The sequence below is a fragment of the Scleropages formosus genome, chromosome 16 (genome assembly GCF_900964775.1).
Source record: "Scleropages formosus chromosome 16, fSclFor1.1, whole genome shotgun sequence".
NCBI classification, from domain to species: Eukaryota; Metazoa; Chordata; class Actinopteri; order Osteoglossiformes; family Osteoglossidae; genus Scleropages; species Scleropages formosus.
This window is the reverse complement of record NC_041821.1, coordinates 4,921,171-4,942,455: the sequence shown is the minus strand read 5'-3', so window position 1 is coordinate 4,942,455 and position 21,285 is coordinate 4,921,171. Positions and strand designations below refer to the sequence as shown.

Sequence of the window (21,285 nt, the reverse complement as noted above, 5' to 3'; positions counted from 1 at the left end):
CTGGTCCGACACGCAAAGCCCCGTACCTCCTGCGGTCAAGTTAAAAAAAAATACAAAGAAGCGCTTGAGCACAGTTGAAAGACAAGGTTCCATTATAACTAGCAGAATTAAATGAAGAGTTAATATACCAGAAGATTCATCTGACAGGGAAACACGGTAAAATCAGTGTAGTCTCCTAATCACCTTCCATGCAAAACTGCTCCCCCCCCCACCAAAAGTGAACCATTACAGTTGACTGTTTTCCTTGTCTATGTTGCGTTTCTGTCTTCTGTAGAACTGGCAAGCCGACCCAGAACCGCAGCACACACACACGCACAAAGAGCACTGACTGACCTGGGAAACTGTGAAAAGAAATGACTCTTTAGGCTCATTTGTACCCGGGGAGATGGTTAGGGTTCCAGTCACTTACATTTATTCATTTAGCTGGTGCTTTTCTCCAAAGCAGCTTACAGCATGAATCTACTTACAGTTACTTACCCATTTATACAGCTGGATAATTTTACTGGAGCTATTTAGGGTAAGTACGAAAGTACTACAGCTAGAGGTGGGATTCAAACCTCCAATTGTTGGGTCCGAAGGCAGCAACCCTAACCACTACATTACCAGCTGCCCCCAACAGGAGACCAAGTTGAACAGGCAGATACATTTACATTTTTTCTAAAGCGACTTAAAGTGCTAAGGTACTTACAATTATTTACCCATTTATACAGCTGTATAATTTTACTGGAGCAATTTAGGGCAATTACATTGCTCATAAGTTCTTCAGGTGGATGTGGGATTTGATCCTGTGGGTTCAAGAGCAGCAGCTTTAACCACTACGCTGCCAGCTGCCCCACTTCTCTTCTATGACCTTCATGTTCCCAGAGAGCAGATGGGATACGACAGGCAGCCGGAGGACAGGAGAACCCCCATCCTGAGCGACACGGCCTCTCATTTCATGTCAATTAGTTATGCTGCATGTCGCCTTGCATTTGGAGGACCTGGGTTCGAATGCCGCTCCTGTTGTAGTACCCTTGGTCAAGGTACTTACCCTGAAGTGATACAGTAAAAATGACCCAGCTGTATGAATGGGTAGGTAAATGTAAGTAGCTTAGTGTAAAAACTTGGTTACCCTGGATGAAGGCAGACAGTTGTTAATAATAATAATAATAATAATAATAAGAGAACGATTCCAGGATCACTACATCACTTTGCTGCTGTCTGCAGACTCCCATCAAAAGCTCTTTAACGCCGACCGCAATTTTCGCAACGTCAGTGTCACAATACGAGGGGCGGTACAGCCGGTAAAGAACGTGCTCTTCGTGGAGTCGACAGGGTCATAAGCTGGTGCTTTAGGGTGAAAGACGTGCAGCCGGAACCGAGTGAATGGGTTCATCAGGTTCTCAGGTCAGCGTGTGCGCGGCGAGAGCAGATCAACAAGTCGTCTATGGCACTAATGGCGCTAAGTGCTGTTTCTTTTGTGGCAAAAATATTTGTGTGGGATTTTTAGTGGGATAAAAAATAGTGGGATGAACTCCCATAATAAATATATTATTTCTCAATTTAAAATTCTGCAGAAAGTGTTTGGTCATTAGTTGGTCTCGTGTATTTAGAAATGGACAAAAGGTGCAACTGTGTCAGACGTTCCTTTAGTTCTTGTCCGTGTTTTCAAAACACACAGAGCCACACGCTGGCGGTTCGCGCTGCCAAGCCAAAGCTGCCCACCGCACCACAGAGGTTCCTAACAAGACAGCGTATTGCTCTGATATCTGAGCCTGCGGTTACCATGAGACGAGGAGTGGGGCAGGGGTGGGTGGGAGGGGCACGGGGGGGGAGGAAGTCATAGGCGGCGTTGTCTGCGGTCCGCTTCCTGGAAGCCAGGCAGTCTTGAACCCCTTAGGACGATGAAGCTGGTGCCTTTGCATGGCTGGACTGGGTAGGCAGGGAGGGCGGAGCCTACAAGAGGTGGGACTTCAGTCTGTGGGAATGTGTGTAGCTGCCGGAGCTGGAGCTGGAGGCGGAGCCCGGGCTGGAGGCGGAGCTGCCCCTCAGGCTGTAGTGGTAATCTTCGCCGTCGCTCACGCTGCCCATGCTGTCCCCCTCGCCCGGGGTGAACTCCATCCCCTCGATGTCCACCTCTGCGCACACAGGAAGTCGGAGAGATGGACAGACAGTCAGTCTCAAATGCCCCGTCCCCGTTAGCCGACTCGCCCTCCCTTTTTCACATGAACGCACCAGCTTAACAAGGGAAGAACGTACGTGAGCATTCTATACTGGCTTCTTGTGTTACAAAAGGTCAAAGTGCAAATTTTCAAAGCTGCATTTTCCAGCTTTTTTTTTCTTAAATTCACATGCATTTTCTCCTAGTATATTTTCTCTAAAATGTGTCTAGTTGTGCAAATGCAGCCTGTGTCTACACTCCCAGCCAAAAGGTGTCAGAAAAACACGCCGAAAAAAAGCAGGAGCGAAGGACCGCCTTGATTCAACTCGCGTCCACGGTGTTTACACTTTGTCTCTGGCGTTCCAGGGTGTCCTTCCTCAAAAAATCAGGTGAAGAACATTACACGAGTTTATATAATGAATCGATTGCCAGTTAACACTGAATGACTTTGTGGAGACAATGCTAAATTATATTTAAATCAATTTAGATTTTTAAATTAATTTTAATGTAGCTTAAGGTTAATAAAAGCAGCATAATAAACACCCTTCCTATTTTTTATCTATTACAATGACATATAAGACTTCTGCAAAAGCCTAACCTGTTAATAAGTTTAGAGATGTCTATTATTATTAAACATTTATTTATTCAAATGAGGTAAAAGTGACATCAGAGTCACGGCATGAACAAATTATGAACAGGCTTTCTGTCTGCGTACAACTGTAAGCTGAAGAGCCGCTGCGAATGTTGCTTCAGACCATAAACCTCGCACACCTAGAAGGCCTTTCATCACAGCAGTCTTCACACTGGCTGATGACGTGTCCTTCAGGGCCCATGGAAGTCGGGTTTAAAACCACAGCACTAGACCAGCACCATCGAGTCTGGCTGTTGTTGTCTAGACCTGTCTAATAATCGTTCATCGTCTACCAAACGGTCTCTGCTGAAGTTCAGAAGACACAAGGATCACCGCGGGCTTGAGAATGCTGTACATCAGTTTTCATTTACAAGAAAAACCAGCAGAAATACCCAACTTGCACCACATCCTACCACATACATCCTGAGGTGTTACCCTGAACATCCTCCTGTCTTACAAAACACTTCCAGCAGGGCCTAGAAGGCTCGTGAGTTCCCTGAAGCTCCAGCCTTCGCGAGAGTGGCCTCAGGTCCTTCACGAGGCCTTGAGTCCTGGCACCACGGCAGGATTTGCATACCGTTGGCTTGCTATGTGCGGTGAACAGTTGTGTGGGACTGAGCACCCTACAGGGGCTCAGTGTGTGAGGAGCATGGGCGTGTGTGAGGAGTCGGCGGGCGTGTGCACCTTGCTCGGAGTCGGTGGAGATGGTGGAGCCCATGCTGTCGGTACGGATGCGCTCCAGGCCCGACACAGACAGCTGCTCCAGGCGCCGTTTGAGGTAGCGATGCTCACGCTGGAGCTGCTCCTTCATGTTCAGGGCCTTCCGGTCCTGCTCTTCCAGCTTCTGTACGCCGCACGAAGACACACAGACACACACACGGGTCATTAGCAGTGACACAGCAGGCGTGTTGAAACACGTCACATGTTAACACACCTCCGAGCAAACTGCAGTTACCTCGGGTGTGCAGTTTGCTCCCCACACGTGAAAGCATCTACTGGCAGCGGCTTCGCTGGATGTTACACAGCGGTGGTTTTCAGGACAAGGAGCACAAAATGCAGACTTCAAGACAGAACGGTCATGGAGTCAGAGCAGAACGAAATGTCGTGTTTCTTAACTCTCGGCAACATTAGAACTCAAAAACTTGCAAAGGGCAGAAAACAAAAATGCGTGGTCTCCACAAACTCCTGATCAATACTAATTGTAGACCGATTCATCCCATAAATATAGTGTTGGGCATCTTGTTATTAATCACTGATACACACTAACATAAGCTGTTAACACTGTGGAGTTGAGTTGGATTAAGACGGTCCCACCCTGCTATTTTGTTTGGGTGCTCTTTACCGCCATCTACCAGCTGGCCGAGTAAATGCAGTTTGCTTTTGCTCCACAACACGCAAAAATTTCACAGAATAGGTAAGAATTGAAAATAGGACTAAAAACAGAAAGTGGAAAATGTTGGGATTTTTGTAAATCCGTAACTCCATCATTCATAACGCAAGGAGCCGTTGCACCAGGAATGGAACCTGGTGCCCTATCCACCAGGTAACGTACTCAACCATGATGTTTGGTACACACAAAGTCCTCAGCTACAGAGCGAGGCATCACTGCCCTACTGTGGCCATCGTCCTCCACACTACGGTCCTTGTTCTACAGTCCGGCAGGACGAGAGCTAAAGACGTGCGCATTAACTTCCCGTCTTCCTCTCTCTCGAAAAAGAAGAACAGCAGGTCTGTTCTGAGAGCGCTAGAACAATGACATTAACAGACAGGTCACCTGAACGCACTGGCTGGTGAGGCGGCGCATTTCGGACCCGCCCGAAGGCTGCCCACATCCTGAATCGGCTCTGAACTCAGCTCAAAGCGGTTAAGGCTCCATTTGGACCAATAAGTAACTGATCTTAGATTAGCTGTGAAGAGCAGGCGATGACCGGGGTGTCTCTTGCACACGGTCCCACCATCTCTCCACCCGCCCTGTCGACACCACTTTACCCTGAATCCACTGCACTGCATGCAGAATCGCCCAAATTCACGACATGTCAGATGATGCTATTAAATTATCTCCATCAGCCAGCCTACCTACATAATTGTTTTCTCCCAAGTGAAAGTACCCCCCTTGCAGGGGTATTTAACCGTCTGCGCGGCGGGCCCCGCTAGGAAACGAGAACGGGCTTTCTGCGTGCGTCACCGAGGCGTCCCCTCAGGATGCGGTGCGTTGCCTACACCGCCCGCCGTAGAAAATGCAGTTGCAGAGGCTGTTCACGCTGTGAGAGTCCTGCAGACAACCGGGTTCCGTGCCGCCTGACAAAATACCCAGGCGAGGCTGCATGCAAACAGCTGCACGGTCAGACGCTTCCGACTGCAAATGTACGCCTGTTGTTCTTGAGAAGCAGTTCGGTTTGAAGTGGAACGTCTTGACAGGGTGCGAGAGCTGAGTGGTTTTTTTTTTTTTTTGCTGTTGTTGTGAAACACTGACGAAGGTGGCAGGAGAAAACGTGCCGCTGTATGTCAGTAATCGTGCGGAAGCGGGGAGTGCTCTAAAACAGGCGTTCCTCTGCCGGTACCTTGATGTGCATCTTGGCTCTCTTGAGGAGGCTGAGCGTCGTGTGCCGAGTGCTGTCCGGGCCCAGGGGCACCAGCTGCTTCAGCTGCTCCAGGTAGAGTCTCAGCTTGGCCCGTCTGCGGAGCAGGGAGACGACAACTGTTATGATTAAAAAAAAAAAGTGTGACCTGAACTGTTTATATTTACCGGAGACAGAGAGCAGTTGTTTGCTGTTGAGTCTAGGAGAACTTGTGGGGGGTACGGTGGGGCAGTGGGTTTGGCCGGGGTCTGCTCTGTGGTGGGTCTGGGGTTCGAATCCCAGCTTGGGGTGCCTTGCGATGGACTGGCGTCCCGTTCTGGGTGTGTCCCCTCCCCCTCCAGCCTTGTACCCGGTGTTGCCGGGTTAGGTTCCGGTCTGCCACGACCCTGCTCAGGACAAGCAGTTGTAGACTCTGCGTGCGTGCGTGCGTGCGTGCGTGTAAGCAGTTGTGGCCAAACAAAGGGATGCTCTAAATCACATGGGGGGACCTAGTACTGCTTTTGTGACTCCAAGCTTGTCAACCAATCATGAAAAGGACTCTATTGTCTCAACCAGTCACACAAGGGATTGTTCTCTTGCCTCGCTCAATCTTAAGAATCCCAACCAATCACAATAAGGAGCACCCTTGACTCCCAACCAATCACAAAGGCATCCTTCACTGTCAACAAATCACAAAAGACATCATTCATTCATTCTCAAACAATCGCAAGAGGGGTCCCTTTATAACCAATCACAACAGGGATCCTTCTCTTTAAACAAATCAAAAAAGCCACCCTTCACTGCCAGCGAATCACAAAAAGGATCACTCGCTCTCAACCAATCACAAAAGGGATGCTACTGGTAGTTTTCTAATGCAAAAATGTGCAAAATTCTTTGGCCAATCTCAACAAGGATCGTACCCTCGGCTCGCCAGTGCCAAGTTTCACAAGCAATCAAAATGCAAAGCACTGTGGGCAGTCCGAAAAGCAGAACCCGCTCTTGTATATGTCTGATGCAAAGATTCAGAAGCTGCGAAAATTTGGTTTCCAACCGCTACTTCACTTTCAGACTTTCTCAGGTTCATGCGAACGAACACACACATACACACACGCAATTAATTTACAATGTAAGGTAAAATCTTCCTCTTGAAAGTTTATTGGTCTACTTGGACACACGGTTGGTGTAAAAGGACAGTGATGGTGCTTTGTACAACATTATATAATGACCCGCAAGGGCGACACTCATGTTACTACGGCAACAGGAACCCAGGCCAAGCGGATCTCTTCAGTACTCCACTTTGACGTCAGCTGATGAGCAAGTGCAGGCCTAACAACCTCAGATATTTATTCCCTTGGCACCGGAAGTGAGAAGGGAGCAAGTGACTATAGAACCGAGGACCTCAAAAAGCCTTTTTGAACATAATTTGACCGTTCATGAAAGTAGGAGCCCCTCAAGTGGCTCCAATTGCAGCAGGGCCAAATGACCCACTGCTCACCAGTCCATCGAACACAGGCGTTTTTTATTCGGTTTCATTCATGTTATTTTCATAGACATCCTGTGCTGCAACAATTTACCCACATTATCTGATAAGTCAGCACTGATACTGCAAATGTTACACAGCTTTTATAGCGATTTTAAAAAAATCAAGGTACTGCAGGCTGCATATTTCACCACAAAATAATCTGTTATTAATTGTCGAACTGAGGAGGAAAACCGCGAGAGGTTTGGAAATTGTAAACCGCACAGTCGTGGTTTGTTCTCTCGTGAAAATCCAAGCAGAAACATAGAGAAGGGTAAAGCACAGCCCGAAAACAGTTTCACATCAGTTTAAAGGAAAATATGTTGTCTCAGCCTGTCCTCAGCCTTCCCTCCTCTTGTGGACCAGCACCGTTTCACCTACATCTCCAAAGCAGCCTACACTGTTGAGCTCCTTACACTGATTTACCCATCAACACAGCTGGGTGGTTTTTTACTGTATCAATTCAGTGTAAGTACCTTACCCAAGGGTACAACAACAAGTGGGATTAAACGCTGCAATCTAAGTGCAAAGGCAGAAATTCTTAACTACTACGCCACCTATGGTCTGGAGGGGTTTTATGTGAAGGTTCTGCACTGGCTCTCATAGACCTGCTTCACAGCACGCGTATGGGTGCTCCTCATACCCAGGATGAGCTTCCCAACCGGCTACCACACCCAGTGCACTGTGGGACTGCGCGCATCCAACCACAGAGGTTAACTTAAAAACGGCGCTTGACTGAGCCCATGTTTGTGGTCATGCTTGACGGTCTGAGTACGAGGGCAAGGGGGATTTGGTCTGAGGTCTTACAGCTCTCTGGATCAGGTCACAGATGGGTGCCTTCACCGCCGTCCCCCTTTGTGCGATGCTCGGCAATGCTGGACCGGTGCAGCCGGATTGCCACGCAGGGCTGCTCTCCAGGAAATGCAGAGCATGTGTTTGTTTTCCCCTCCCAGACAGGGAAAGTAATGGTGGAGGGGTGCTGGGAGCACCTCTTAAATCTCGGCCTTGGCAGGGGCCAGTCATCACTCAAGCCCCGCAGGGTGCGTGTGCCACGCGCCGCCCCGGAGGGAGATGGGGGCATATTTCACATTGCGGTGCGTGACAGGGGGGTGTGTAGCAGGCAGGAGGTCAATGGTCTGATTCCCCAACATGGCAGTGATGCGATGAGAACCTCACCTGCAAAGCCACCTGTGTCCTTGGTGTGACCCGAACACAAGTAAACCACCTGCGGATGGGGGTCAGAGCTCAACCGTAAACATGGTGTAAGGTAGTGGGATCAGCACCCCCACTCCATCAAACCATGACACCTGAAGTTTGGGATCACAGGTCAATGAGGACACCATACGGTAATGGGGTCACAATCATACTGTCAGACAACCTTCAGTGGATGAGGTTCTCTGTTTCCCAGCAGATAAAACAGGTTAATCTTGTTCTAGTTCCTTCAAGTGAAGTTCAGAGCAAACTCCACAAGTGCAACGTGCACATAACTTCTTGAAGCCCCCGAGCCTCACATGGCATCCGAGGAGAGCAACCGCCACGGAGTCAGTCCAGTCCCACCTGCTGGAAGCAAACCTGCAGATCCCACGGTTTCTTTTCTCTAGTCCACGTCACAGCAGTAGGAACCTCCCACACAGTGCATTGAGGTTTTGGTTTGAGGCTCGAAGGACACTCAAAATCGAAATTTCACTTTAAGGCACCCCTACTAAACCGGCCTATCCTTAAATGCTGCCCCACGGTGGGCTTTAGCGTCTTCTCCCACCACGGGTGGTGCTGCTTGGCTGTTGCTGCTGCTCTGAAACTCCACACACGACAGAAATCTACGAAGGAGGAGGGACTGCCAAGTTTCAGGGGGATGAAGAGAAACGAGAAGAAAATGAACGAGAAGAAAATTTTCTGCCTTCCTTGGAGAAGTGTGTGAAATCGCTCCTGTCCCGCTCCACTCCCTGTGCTCCCCGGAAAACACGGTACACCCTCACCTCGTACCCCCACCCTGCCCCTCGCTGGTGCAGCTCCCTCGCCCCACCCTGCTAGGGAACAAGTGCCTGTGTTGAGCCGATGGGGCGGGGGTCCCTCTCAAACCTGCCCGGCCCCTCAGCCACATGAAGCAGCTGGCTGAGGGCCAAGGGAGGCAGGCAGGAAAGGGGGACCGGGGGGCCGGGGGCCGATCTGGTCGAAATATTTCTCTTTTGGCGAGGACTAACAAGGGGGCCATTGAGGACAGTGTGTTCAGCTGTGTCGGGCGGGACCCGTCTCATCGCCCGAGGGTAACCTGAGTCTGTGGGCGTTCCCCCCACCACCACCACTACCGCTGCCGCAATCACCACTCGCTGCTTATTGATTCCACCCCATCCCCCCCTTCCACCTGCACCCCGACACCTTGGCACAACGGCCTGGGTTCGTTCAAGCTCAGCGGAAAGCAATGGAGGTACAGCGGAGCACAGAAGAGGAGCGGCCAGCCGGATCAGGGCCCGTGTGGGGAGGGATTGGGGGGGAGAGAGAGAGAGAGAGGAAGAGGGAGGGAGAAGCAATGGCACTCTTAATGACATTCGCAGTTCACCTATCCCACCAGCCATCACTGCACTCTTCATGCGAGCGCCTTCTGAAACCTCCCCCTGTTGTTTGCTTTGGCCTTCATTTCCCACAAAGTTCGCCGTATTAAAGCCACACAGGAAAAATGCACTCATCCGTTACTCCCCACTATGAACTATGACCCTCCTTGCCTGCGAGCGGTGGGACAATTTGCTACGACACACGTTCTGCTGTCGTGCAGGTAGCCGTCTAGAGGGCGCTTTCCAGATGCGATGGCCCGCAGGTGGCGGCTGTGCGTACTGGACCCCCCCCAGGGTGCAGTGAGAAGGACAGTTCCATCTCCCCTGGCGGGGGAGCTGTCTTCTACAGGCTCTCAAGGCACTGAGTCATGCAACATTTATTATTATTTTAGCTGATGCTTTTCTCCAAAGGTGACACACTGATTTACCCAAAATAGCAATTTTTACTGTAACAATCCAGGGTAAGTGCAGAGATCAAGGGTAATACAGCGGGAGGTGGGATTCGAACTGGTGTCCTTCACATGGACTGAGTGGGTGAGAAGTAAAAAAAAAAAAAAGACACTCACTGAACACGGTAGAGAAGGGGACCAAAAAGATTTAGGTCTTTCAGACACTGCGTGCTTCGCAGCTGCAGACCAGAGCTGGATCACCTTCTCCCGACACAAGATTTATCGCTCACATAACACAACGTTTCTGAGGCCGCCTGCTGCGTGATGACCTTTGAACCCCCATACCCTGCTGTGACCACCAGCTGGCCGCCTCGGCACAACATGGCACGAGGAGGGCCTGGCGGGTCAAACAGAACCTCCGGTTGGCTTCTCCAAAACCTCCAGAAGGTTTGTAAGGTCTGTAAGCCCCTAGAGGTGATCCAGCTCAGCAGACCCAGAATGCAAGAGTGCAACAGCTCGCACACCTTCGTTCCCTGTGGCCCACTCTCCCCGGGGGGTGGTAAATAAGGTCACGGCACAGAGTCTCCTTGAGGTCCGCACGTGTGGAAGGCGGAGCTGCCCATCTGGTGGGGAGTGTGCCTCTTCTCACCGAGCGAAAGGTCAGCTCGGCTGTACCCCCACCCCCCACCTGCGTGCCACGTCGGGGCTGAGGCCGTCTCCGGCATTCCTGCCATGTTTTGACCCAGGAGCCGAAAGGCACGCTTTCTCACGGCCCGCGTCTCCAGATCAAACAAAACTGGAATCTTGTTTACAGCGTTCCGGAAGATCCTGGAAAGATTTAAATCGGCTCACATGAAGCCGCGAGCCGCACCGCTAAGCTCTTTCGCTCTGTAAAGCGCGTTTTCCGGAGGCGAGGAGACGTGCAGCAGCAACGTAGCGAACACACCACGGGTGCGAAACATGCTCCAAGTTTCAGATGCACGATGGGGTCACGTCCATTTTCCAGCCATTTACGGTCCACATCCTGCTAGCTTATCTGACGGCGACGTGCTCCGGAGGAACTCGCTATTTATTTGCTTGGGGTGCGATTTTATTCAAAGCATCTGGCTCACAATTTTCTCGGGTCATGCATAGAAATGTTTACCGAAGCAATTCAGTGCTGTGTTTAAAAGGTATATCAGAGAAGCCTTCTGGGACTCGAACCAGCAACCACATGCAAAAGTTTGTTAGCCACAGCAACAATGGACTTAAGAGATGGCATTAACTGCCATGTCGCCTTCCGGCAGCCTGCCGCCGCCACGTGTGTGTTTACAGCCAGCGAGGGCGGGCAGCCGGCAGGGCTGCGGGGTGCAGGCGACCCACGTAGGGAGGAACATAGATGATGCCTAGCAGATAAGAAATGTCACCTGTCTGGGACGGGGAGCGTACAACTCTCCGCAGCCGTGTCTGCGAGTTTGCGTGGGTCTGTGTGTATGTGTGTGTGTGTGTCTGCGCATGCGCCTCACATCCCAGGCTTGGCGACGAAGCACACCTGGGCTGGGTGGGGAGGGGCTGGTCATGTGCACTGTCAGGCAGATGTAGCTGGCGATGGTTCGTGCTGTGAGCCAAAGCCCCGCTCCCCCTGAGTCTGGCTCCTTCTCGCGCCACGGTTAATGATTAACAAGGACCAACCCGCTGTGACTAAGTCGAACCCGTGGGCCGCTGGCCCGGGCGGCTGCGCTCACAGCAGCGCAGCCCTTCGTACGTGCTTGGCAGGAGGCTCTATTTTTCCATAACAGGCTTTAAAGTTCAAATGGATTTTCTCAGTTACGACCGTTTTCTGCTTTTACGACAGGACAGCGGAGACAAAGACAGGGCCTTTGTGTGTCATTTACTCTAACTCCCAACATCTCATTATAGATTGTGATTACGAAGGCTGTACGAGGTTCCTGGGATGTGCTTCGTGGAGGGTGTGCTATGAAAAGCCTGACTCAGGACAGCCCACGCCAGCAGACTCCCCGCGTCCCCGTCGAGCGGCTCAAATGCCAGCTGATGGGTCCCGCGGGGCCGTCGCAGACATCAACAACACGTCGCCGCCACGTGTGCACGGCGCCAGGCACGGCAACATACGGAGCCTTTCTTTTCCTTGTACAATAAACGTTGACTGACAGTAGACTACTTCCCTTACTCGGTGCTCGGTTGTTTTTCACTTCTCAACCTAGACATGTGACTCGGCGGCGAGGGTCCAGCTGGGATTTTTTTTCTTTCTTTTACGAGCTACTGAGTCAGCTGGTCCACCGTTCGACGGGGTGAATTGCTGACGCAGAGGAACGGCGTGTGCCACGCGCCCTGCAGGCACACATCGAAACGCGCGCCGCGGGGCCGCACGTCCCAGCAAAGGGGGGCAGTCAATCATCAAACATGATTTCATTTACCGCAGCTCAGCTGATAGCTTGCGACACGGCACTGTACTGATAACCTTCCAGGAAGAGAACACATATTTTGATTGGAAAAACAAAAATAAACTTCTCCAGGCCTGAGCAGGAAAAACAATTAAATCTCACTTCTGGAAAATATTGGCGTGCAAGTACATTGCTACAAATGTGAACGTACGTAACCAAGTGCATGCTGAGTGTATTAGGGGCAGATGGGGATATTGTAAGGAAACATTTGAAAATGGAAGCGTCCCTTTGCACCGGTCTGCTGAAAAAACACAGACGAGGCTGCGCCAGAAATACCAAAGATCTAAAAATAATGTCTCTCAAATACGCCATTCTCGCAGCATGGGTGTGTCTGTGTTTGTGGACCGTTGTGGTGCATGTGTGATGTGACCAATAAGTGCTGCGGTGTGTGATCTCGGCGGTGCTGCCTGCCTACTGTGATTTGTGTGAGTGTATGTGTGACGGAGCTCTGTGATGTGTACCAGTTGCGGTGTGTCGGTACGTGTGAAGTGTGTGACGTGCGTAATGCGGCCGGCGTGCTGACTTGCGATTCTGGATGCTTCGATACGCCACCAGCCCAACTGGAGAGATTATCAGCAGGTTTTCTGAGGAAACCGTGGGCAGAGGTGCGCCCTCCCAATGCGCGCTGCTCGATGGGAGATGACCGACCTTCATTATTCCCGAAAGACACCAAAAGAAATGCTGCTACTCCTACAGGTCACCCGTCTGGCCTGCTTTCCCTATCCCTGCCCGAACCCTGCCCAAGTGAGTCACAAGCAGCCGTTGCCATGGAGAAGCAGGGTTTCCTGCATAACAGCAGAGCGACAGAAAAAATAATCGTGGTTCGGGTGGCACCTGACGGCCCGGAGCCACTAGGCCTGCAGGACCTATGCGGCAGGAGACTGCGACTCAGGATGCACGTCTCGAGTGGGCGTCCGCAACACACACGTGCATCTCCTCGACAAACCTCCTGGCTCCTCGCACGGGCAAACCCGACACACAAAGACCCTTTTCAACATCGCCTGGACTCCACGGCCTCGGCCATCCCTCCAGAGCCTCCTTTCTTCCCATTGAACAGCTTCCTCCGGTTGAGGGCAAACAAGAACCTTCACGGGGCTTCCACAGTCGAGGGAAAAAAGTCACCGTGGGGGACGGGTGGGGGAGGTTGATCGGCTGCCAAGCCGGAGGGGAGCGCCACGCAGACACAAACAGGCACACAGAACAACCTGGGTCCGGGAGTCGTCCTCGGCCTACTCCCTTGGTCTCCTGCTTGCTGAGTCAGCAGAGCCACTGGCACCGAAGGAGGGAGAGGGAGAACCTCCTCCTCAGGCACAGATGTGACCTCCTAAAGCTCATGAACACAGAAGGGAAGGGCAGAGCCACACACAAACACACACACACAGAGCCCTTGTGACAGCACATAACAGGAAACTCAAGCTAAGAAGACTCAGGGCCACTCAAGTTTTGCTTAGGGGGCCTCCACCACGGTATCCAGCCGGCCCTCTGGGCTTCATCCACAGCCCCAGGCAGCCTCTTCTGCCAAGGCTTCCCCCTGCCGGGCCTCCAGGCCCTGCCAGACAGCCTCTGGCAGACCTCCAGTGCCGGAACCGGCCGCGTGCCATGAGGACAGCACACCAGAAACCCACCTGTGGTGCATTGTGGGAGAAGAGTTCAGAGATCAAGCTGTAGCCTATCAGAGCACTCGCTGCACGACAGGCTTGGCTAAAGGATGTGTTTAAATCCCGCTGGAATCTGCAGGAGAGTTGCGTCACAGCGGATCACTCCAGTCCAGCCTTTCCACCAAACCGCCTGCTCCATCAGGGGAACGTGCGGGTTCTCCGTCTGTCGCTCTCACCCAACTGAGCACCGTGCCACGAATAATAGCTCAAAACGCTCTCAAACACACAACTGTGGGTCAAGGGCCAGCTTTTTTTTTTCCCCTTAAGCATGTCAGCAAACTGCCACAGCTAACGTGGATGTTGGCTAAAATAGCACCCGTGACTGGGTGGAACTCCTTCAGAAAATCCAACGATGGAAAGCAGCACTGAGTCAGATTGTTGTCTGGGCCCAACAGACACAGGTGAAACTGTCAGGTCGTTGCGCAAAATCCATAAACTAAATCAGTGGGATCTTCGCTCCTTCCAAGGCACTCTCATCGACCTGTCCAAGGACATGCGCAGGCGCCAAACAAGAAAAGCAGCTAGACCGTAGGGTCCTTGCTGCGAGTGAGGAAGACAGAACTGAGAAGAAATAGCTTAGATCTTCTGAAGCCTTCCTTGCACGCGGGGTTCGCGGAACTCCAGTCAGCCATTCGTGAGTTCAATGGCTACCGAGGTAATAAGGATGCAAGAGTTCCCATTTGGGATCTGACCAACGACTATGTGGTCACAAGACTGTTTTTGTGATCTATGAGTCACCTAAAGGTAGAGCTAATTTCTGTTGCCCACTCTGCAGTCAGGGTCCCACATGACACCTCCATCACACGACCAATCTCCCTCCAGCCTGGAGGATTGGAAACCTCCTTCCTACAGGGCAGTCCGATCAACATCCACCTCTGCCTCTGAAACCCAGTTCGGGCAACAGTAAAAGCATAATAAAATAAAAAAGAAACACCTGAATTCTGCACTGAAATATTTTTTATTGTGCAACACCTCATGTAGTGCTGCGAATGCATCTCCGTGCCTTTCCAGCAGGAAAGGATTCGCAGTTAAAATCTGCAGAATTTCTCAGAAAAAAAAATGTTGCATGGCGGCGCAATCCCTGCGGTGACCTGGGAGCGGTCGAGCAGCATTCAGCAACACTTTCATATCACAGAAATGTCAAAAATGTGCCAAAACAGTCTAGGGCAACATTCTTCGAGAAAACTGTCGAAGCCCTGAGCGTGACACGAGACGTCACATATATTTTCTGTACCGGTTTGCCGGAGCTCCGTGCTGAACAGGAGATGAAAGGATCCCGAGCAGCACTTCCTAGAACGTCGAGGGCTGGCCACCTCAAATAGCAGCGTACGCGACATATGAAGGTGGAGATAGAGCCCTGACTCAGTTATTTCAGGTTGCAGGGACAAGTCTCTGCAAGTCAGCGATGGAGATAAAGTCATCAGTTACTCAGAGGCATGTGACCGGCAAGCCTCCAGCTCCTTGGCTTCTCTCACATGCTCGCTCACTCGCCTGGCTCTCACACATGCCGCAGGTCACATTGCTGACCGTCCGCCTAATCCCTCTCGGCTGCGGGATCAAGCGGATCCCCCCTTGCGCAGCCACGCGCGCGGTGGGACGACTGCTTGCGTAGGGTAGGAGTCCTCATTTTCACCTCCAAAAAAGGCCTTGTCCTTTGAGCCTGGGCAACTTTCTGAAATTTTCACCAACACATCGAACTGATCCAGGCCACTGTCTGCATTAAAGCCAATGGTGCCAAACGGCCTCGACCTGCATTGTTTTTCTTAGGGTTTCGCCCCCCGAGCCTCAGAAAGGTCGTGGTTTGCTTTTTTTGGGCAAACAAATAGACGCCGTGCTTTTAATGTGAGATAGCATCACATGCGTGGGTACTGAAAGCAAAAGGACTTATAAGTTCTGGTTGTAAATAAAAACTTCATTAAGACTGCAACGGATGGCTCTTCGCATTTAGATGCTGCAATTGACCTCGGTGACTCTACTCGACGTAGACTTGTCCAACTGCCTTTCTAAACACCGGAAGGGGTGAAAGACTCCGCAGAAAAGCTGCAATGAAATCGACAGGTCCCGTCTGCGGGAAATGCAGAAGAACTGGTCATTTGAAGACTTTTGAAATGAAGGGAAGAAATGATCTTCTAAGGCAACGCTGTCCTAGAAATTGCAACACAGAGCTAAAACCCAAAGTCATTCTGGCACTAAAGGAGATTTCAAATTTTGTTTTTCTTAAACCTCTTCAGAGAAGCTCTCTATTTTACTATGTTTAACTCCATTACTGAGGGCTGGTCTTCGGTACGGAGGAGCTCGGGGGTCTATTGCTAAAGCAAACAGACAGCAGGGTCTAATTACGACCCCCCCCTCCTTTCCAGCCTGCCATACATGGTAACACATTTCGGGTTTGGGAGAAAAATCAGATGAGCGTAAGTCCTTTGATGTGTGATTACACACTCAAACTGACATTCAGCGGTGTGTGTACAAATCGATGTGAAGAGAAATGCATCATACCGTTAATGATTCCAGAATCTAGACACACACCTGGCACTTAAAAGCATCGGTCCAACCTAGCAAGTGACCCCGAGTCCAGAGGTATGGGGACAGGATGGTACTGGAACCAGGGGGGGGACTGGAACTGGGCAGTCTGGGACTTGAATAGGGCTGGGACTGAGACCGACATCTGATGGGACCGAGATGGAGCCAGCGCTACACTCATCCCATGAGTTGCTAGAAAAGCTTTCCAGTCACTCACCTGTGTTTCTCCAGCTCGTTGTGTGATGACCTGAAAGAGAAAATAAAACAGATCCATGAGTTTGTCGGGCCATTTCTTCCGTTAACAGCACAAAACACTGGCAAGACCGCATGGAGAAATGACAGTGGAACATGGCAACGTCACAATGATGACAAGAGTGATGTAGCATTTACTGGAAACCATCTGAAATACTACAGCAATATTGAGGAGGCATGGGGAGGGCAGGAAGGCGGAGGGGGGTAATGCATGAGCCAAGAGGTAAACAAACAGATTGCAATCTGGTATGAAAGAGAGCACTTCCTTCGTCCTTGTCCTGCAGCTGCCATTGGGATTGGTCAACCAGCAGGGCTGCAGGACCAGCGAGAGGGGCTGTCGCCCGTGAACTCCCGAACATCAGCATTACACAGAAACATTTGGCTGCCGAACAGCACGACCTCTGGCTTCCACCACCTCGCCGCTAAACCAGGGCACAGGGCGGAGATTCTTGAACCGCGTCCAACGGTACAATGTCTGTGCACCTGGCGCACGGTGCGCGCAACCCCGTGCCATATGCGACAGAGCCGTCTCTCCTAGGCGTGCAGCGCAGCCGCAACAGCACTCCGCAGGGGGTGGAGGGGGGCTTCCTGTCCCAGAGAATAACGACAATCCAGCCATGCAGCAAGACACTTGGAAGCAATCTGAGCAGAAGACAAAAGTCTCCAAGAGAAAACAGCCCCAGCGGCCACAACACTGCGGGCGAATCATACACGTGTCTACTTCGAGGTCTTCGCTCAGACGGAAGAAGCGGTTCTCCGAGTCTAAGACTGCGTTCTAAACTGGCCACATGGGGACCTCTGGTTACAACTGCAGTGAAATTTACATTTATTTATTTAGCAGACGCTTTTCTCCAAAGCGACTTCCAATGAACTCTATGCAGTGTTATGAGCCCACACACCTTATTCACCGCGGTGACTTACACTGCTAGATACACTACTTCCACTGGGTCACTCATCCATACATCAGTGGAACACACACACTCTCGGTCACTCACGCACTAAATAAAAGCACAAATTTTGGCCCTGTGCTGGCAGCTGCTTTCAGCTTCTTCAAATGACCTACATCTGCACATTTTGTTGCTTTTCTCGCTGTGCCAAAGGAAGGTGACATTCATGGTACCCACACACTGCTGTGGATGGCCCTTCCGTCTTACATGAGACACGGTTGAGCTTTTTTCCCTTTTTAATCTGCAGATTAATGGCTGAGGGAAGTGGCCTTATTCAAATATGGGCAAATGAGGGACGTGAGCTTCGGGTCCCGGGAGCAGAGAGAAGAGGGAAGCGGACACGAGGGGTGCGGGCAGCCAGGCATGCCCTCTGGTCGGTGCCCGCTGTGCATCAGAAAATGCAAACGCACTCGAATTTTCAGGGGAGAAGTCAGGGACGGTGGTGGTATGAGGGGGGTGAACGCTCTCCATCCCAAATCCGGAACTGCTGACCCACACAAACCAGTCCTTCAGGAGTGCCACCAAAACAAAAATATCTGCACCTATTCTAGGCCTATAAACCGACAACTTTTGCCACGAAGTGTAACTTTTAGCACCAGCCTTTAGCCCTAAAAAATGACCACCTCTGTTGCTCGACAGACTTTCGCTGCTAACTCGCGCAGTTTTGGCCTCGAGTTTGAACTCAGCCTCAGGTCGCTGTTTATTCAGCTTACACGTTTTTTCGTCATTCTTCTAAATTATCCGTGTGTGTGGCTTTTCTAGTATTTGATTTTCTAAATTAGACGTGCGTGCGCGCGTGTGCATGTGTAGCTCCCCAGTTTTGTTTTTCTGATCTCAGTCTGTGTGTACGTGTTTGTCCGGCTCGAGCGCTGGCCTGTATGTTTCACATTGCGGTGGGTGGAGTTCATTTGGCTCCACTTCCTGTCTTGAACCAAACTTCCAGGATGTATTCATCTCAGAACTTTATGTGCAAGAAACATTTTAGTACAGGGCCGGCTTTCCGCAGGCTAAAAACAAATACCACCCAAAAATATTGTTTCTTGGGTATGTTTCATCGCCATGTTTGTATTCAGAAGTGTGTGGATGCATGAAAAGGCAGAGGGACTTGGACTTAATACTACCTTCAGTTTGGTTTTACTCGAAAAAGGAGGGAAAATCGGCTGGGGCTACCGGCAGTCAGTATCCTACCTGACCACCCTCTGAAGCTGTCCAACCCCCTCTGAGATGTGGGAGGGCCCCACTCTCGTGACAAAAAGAGCAGATTTGCATCGGATGAGACCTGCTTCACAATGATTGTTGTACCTCTCCGAGCAAAATCATGATCAAGCATGCATTTCGTTAAAATTTTCTTTTACAAAGAGCTAGAGAACACATTTCAACTTTATGACTTGGAAGCAACGTGTCTTGTTTCCATATATCTATAAATCTAACTTCACTTGGAACAAAAATGCACGCGCCTAAAACCGAATGGAAGAAACAGACAAGAGCAGAGCGTTAAAAAAAGGTTAATATTACTACATTAAGCACTGACGGAGAGCCCAGCCGTGGCCTGGATAGCTTCTATCGCACTGCTTGTTATTTCCCCGTCAGCCAATAAAAACGGCCTGTGCTGGCAAGCGCTCGGCTTATACTCGGATGCATACGTGTTAACGGGTACGTGTGAAACTTTCCACAGGAGAAACTTTTATCACAAACAGTAACTTCTCCGACTCTTGAAACGAGAGCCAACATTTGCTGAGATTCTTTGTACGCATTCTTTGTGCGGAATCAGGACAGCACTCGCTGGGGACAACTTATCGGCGTGACGCTGTGGGCGAACTCGATCATCTGACGGTTTACAGCTCCTTAAACCATCATCGTACAACGGGACTGAAGCCACAGCAAATGTCGCAAGACTCGCTGCATCAATCTGTGCTAAATGTGACCGTGGATCAGACTGCCTACAGTGATCCGTGTAACAAATCACAAATGTTCCTTCTGCCTCTTATTAGCCATAAAAGGAGGGAAATCACTGCATGGTTTCATGCTGCAGAAAAGGGGGGCAGAGCATGTGAGACAGGGTTAAAGCGAGCACACGGCTCGGAGAGAAAGCGGATCGGGTGGCGAAGCTGATGCTGTACGCGTGGCAGTGTTTGTGCAGGACGAAAACACGGAGCCAAGCGGCCAAGCCCTGCAGGGAAACGCGGCCGTCGCTGCGCAGCTGCGGCTGGGAATTCTGCGGGGAAACGGGGCCGTGAGCGTGCAGCTGTGGAAAGGAATCCTGCCGGAAAGCGGTCATCTGTGGCTGGGAATTCTGCAGGAAAATAGCTAACAGGGTGTGTCTGGGGCTTGGAATCCTGCAGGGAAACACACAGCAGGCATCGGGGGTGCACCAGGGGCAGGGAATCCAGGGAATGAAGGGGTTCCTCGGGGTGGGCACTGGGTCGGGTCGGGTCAGCACAGGCCAGGCCGACAGGAAATATGCATATTTACCTATTGTTCTGAGCTTTTCTTGAAATTGCAGAAGCTTTCGTTTTCTTCCCGGAATAGTCGCTGTTGAAGGGTAAAACGGACGCGTAGCCGTGCTCCGCTTCTAAGGGGGGACAGAGCAAAGGGAAAACAAACAAAAATCAGTGGGGGAATCGAACAAAAACGGGCGATCGCTTCTGCTGAGCATCCGTGGGGGGAGGAGGGGGGGGGGGGAGGTGGTGGTGGTGGACGCGCGCGCGGGCGCGGGAGCGCGAGCGCGGCTCGTGCAGGAGGACAGGCGCAGAAACGCGCCGCGCGGCACGGGCACGCAAACAGTCGTGTCACGGCGCGAGCAGCAACCACAAAAAAAAAAGAGACGTGTCACACTCTTAAGAAGCAGGGAGTGGTGTAAATGAGCTGGTGTAATGTGGTAAAAGTGCGGTGAACACACTGTCCTCGCTCGCGCAGTCCTTCACCCCTGATACCCAGTTCCTTTGAGACGGACGTGTAACAAATAAACAGCGCAGAGGCAGAACACGGACTGCTACCATGTAGCACAACGCAGTGGGCGATCGGCCACAAATCACTGACACCTGACACATTAAATAACACCGTTTACACCAAACAACAGTAACGTAATTTCAAATATGTATTTGCTCTGAGATGGTCGTCGTGTTTGTCAAAGAAAAATACAGAAAATGTCGTAAAGTGATACGGCGCTAGCCGAAAAGCTAACAATAAAGTTGCTGTCGTTATCCATTAAGATTATATAAACATAAACTTAAATTATATATACTTATAAAAACACAGACTAAAGAAAAAATACCTCTGTCTCTCCTTTCCAGGTATTCCGCTGCCTCCAGAAGTATTAAAAGAGAATTAAGTTCCATGTTTGTCTGATTAGAAAAATAGGTAAAAAAATAAAATCTTATAAATATATATGTATATATATATATATATATATACACAAAATATCAATTATTTGAGGAAAATGAGAAAATGGCCAACTAAAGCTGTGCCCGATCACTACGTCCTGCTTCCCTCAGAGACTCCCTGCCAAATTCATATCAACTGCACCTCAACTAATATCTACTTGCGGAGTTATGCTTTTTAGCCAATCAAAACGAGGCTTTTAAAAGGAGGGGGGTCTATAATGACGCATGACATCCAATCAGAAGATGCGGCAGCTCGGGTTTACAGTACAGTGTTGATGTGCTGCGAGGCGACTACTCA

General features: G+C 50.7%; 1 protein-coding gene across 1 annotated transcript; it reads right to left on the bottom strand.

The window, feature by feature from the left end:
- Positions 1 to 1,038: 1,038 nt before the first annotated feature.
- Positions 1,039 to 21,118, bottom strand: mxd4 (MAX dimerization protein 4). Its single transcript, XM_018735935.2, has 6 exons — positions 20,879 to 21,118; positions 20,077 to 20,176; positions 16,623 to 16,652; positions 5,333 to 5,447; positions 3,456 to 3,615; positions 1,039 to 2,117 (listed from the first exon to the last, which is right to left on the bottom strand). Exons 1-6 carry the CDS (start codon positions 20,940 to 20,942, stop codon positions 1,936 to 1,938), a joined length of 651 nt encoding a protein of 216 aa, XP_018591451.1. The 5' UTR covers positions 20,943 to 21,118; the 3' UTR covers positions 1,039 to 1,935.
- Between the last annotated feature and the right edge of the window lie 167 nt (positions 21,119 to 21,285).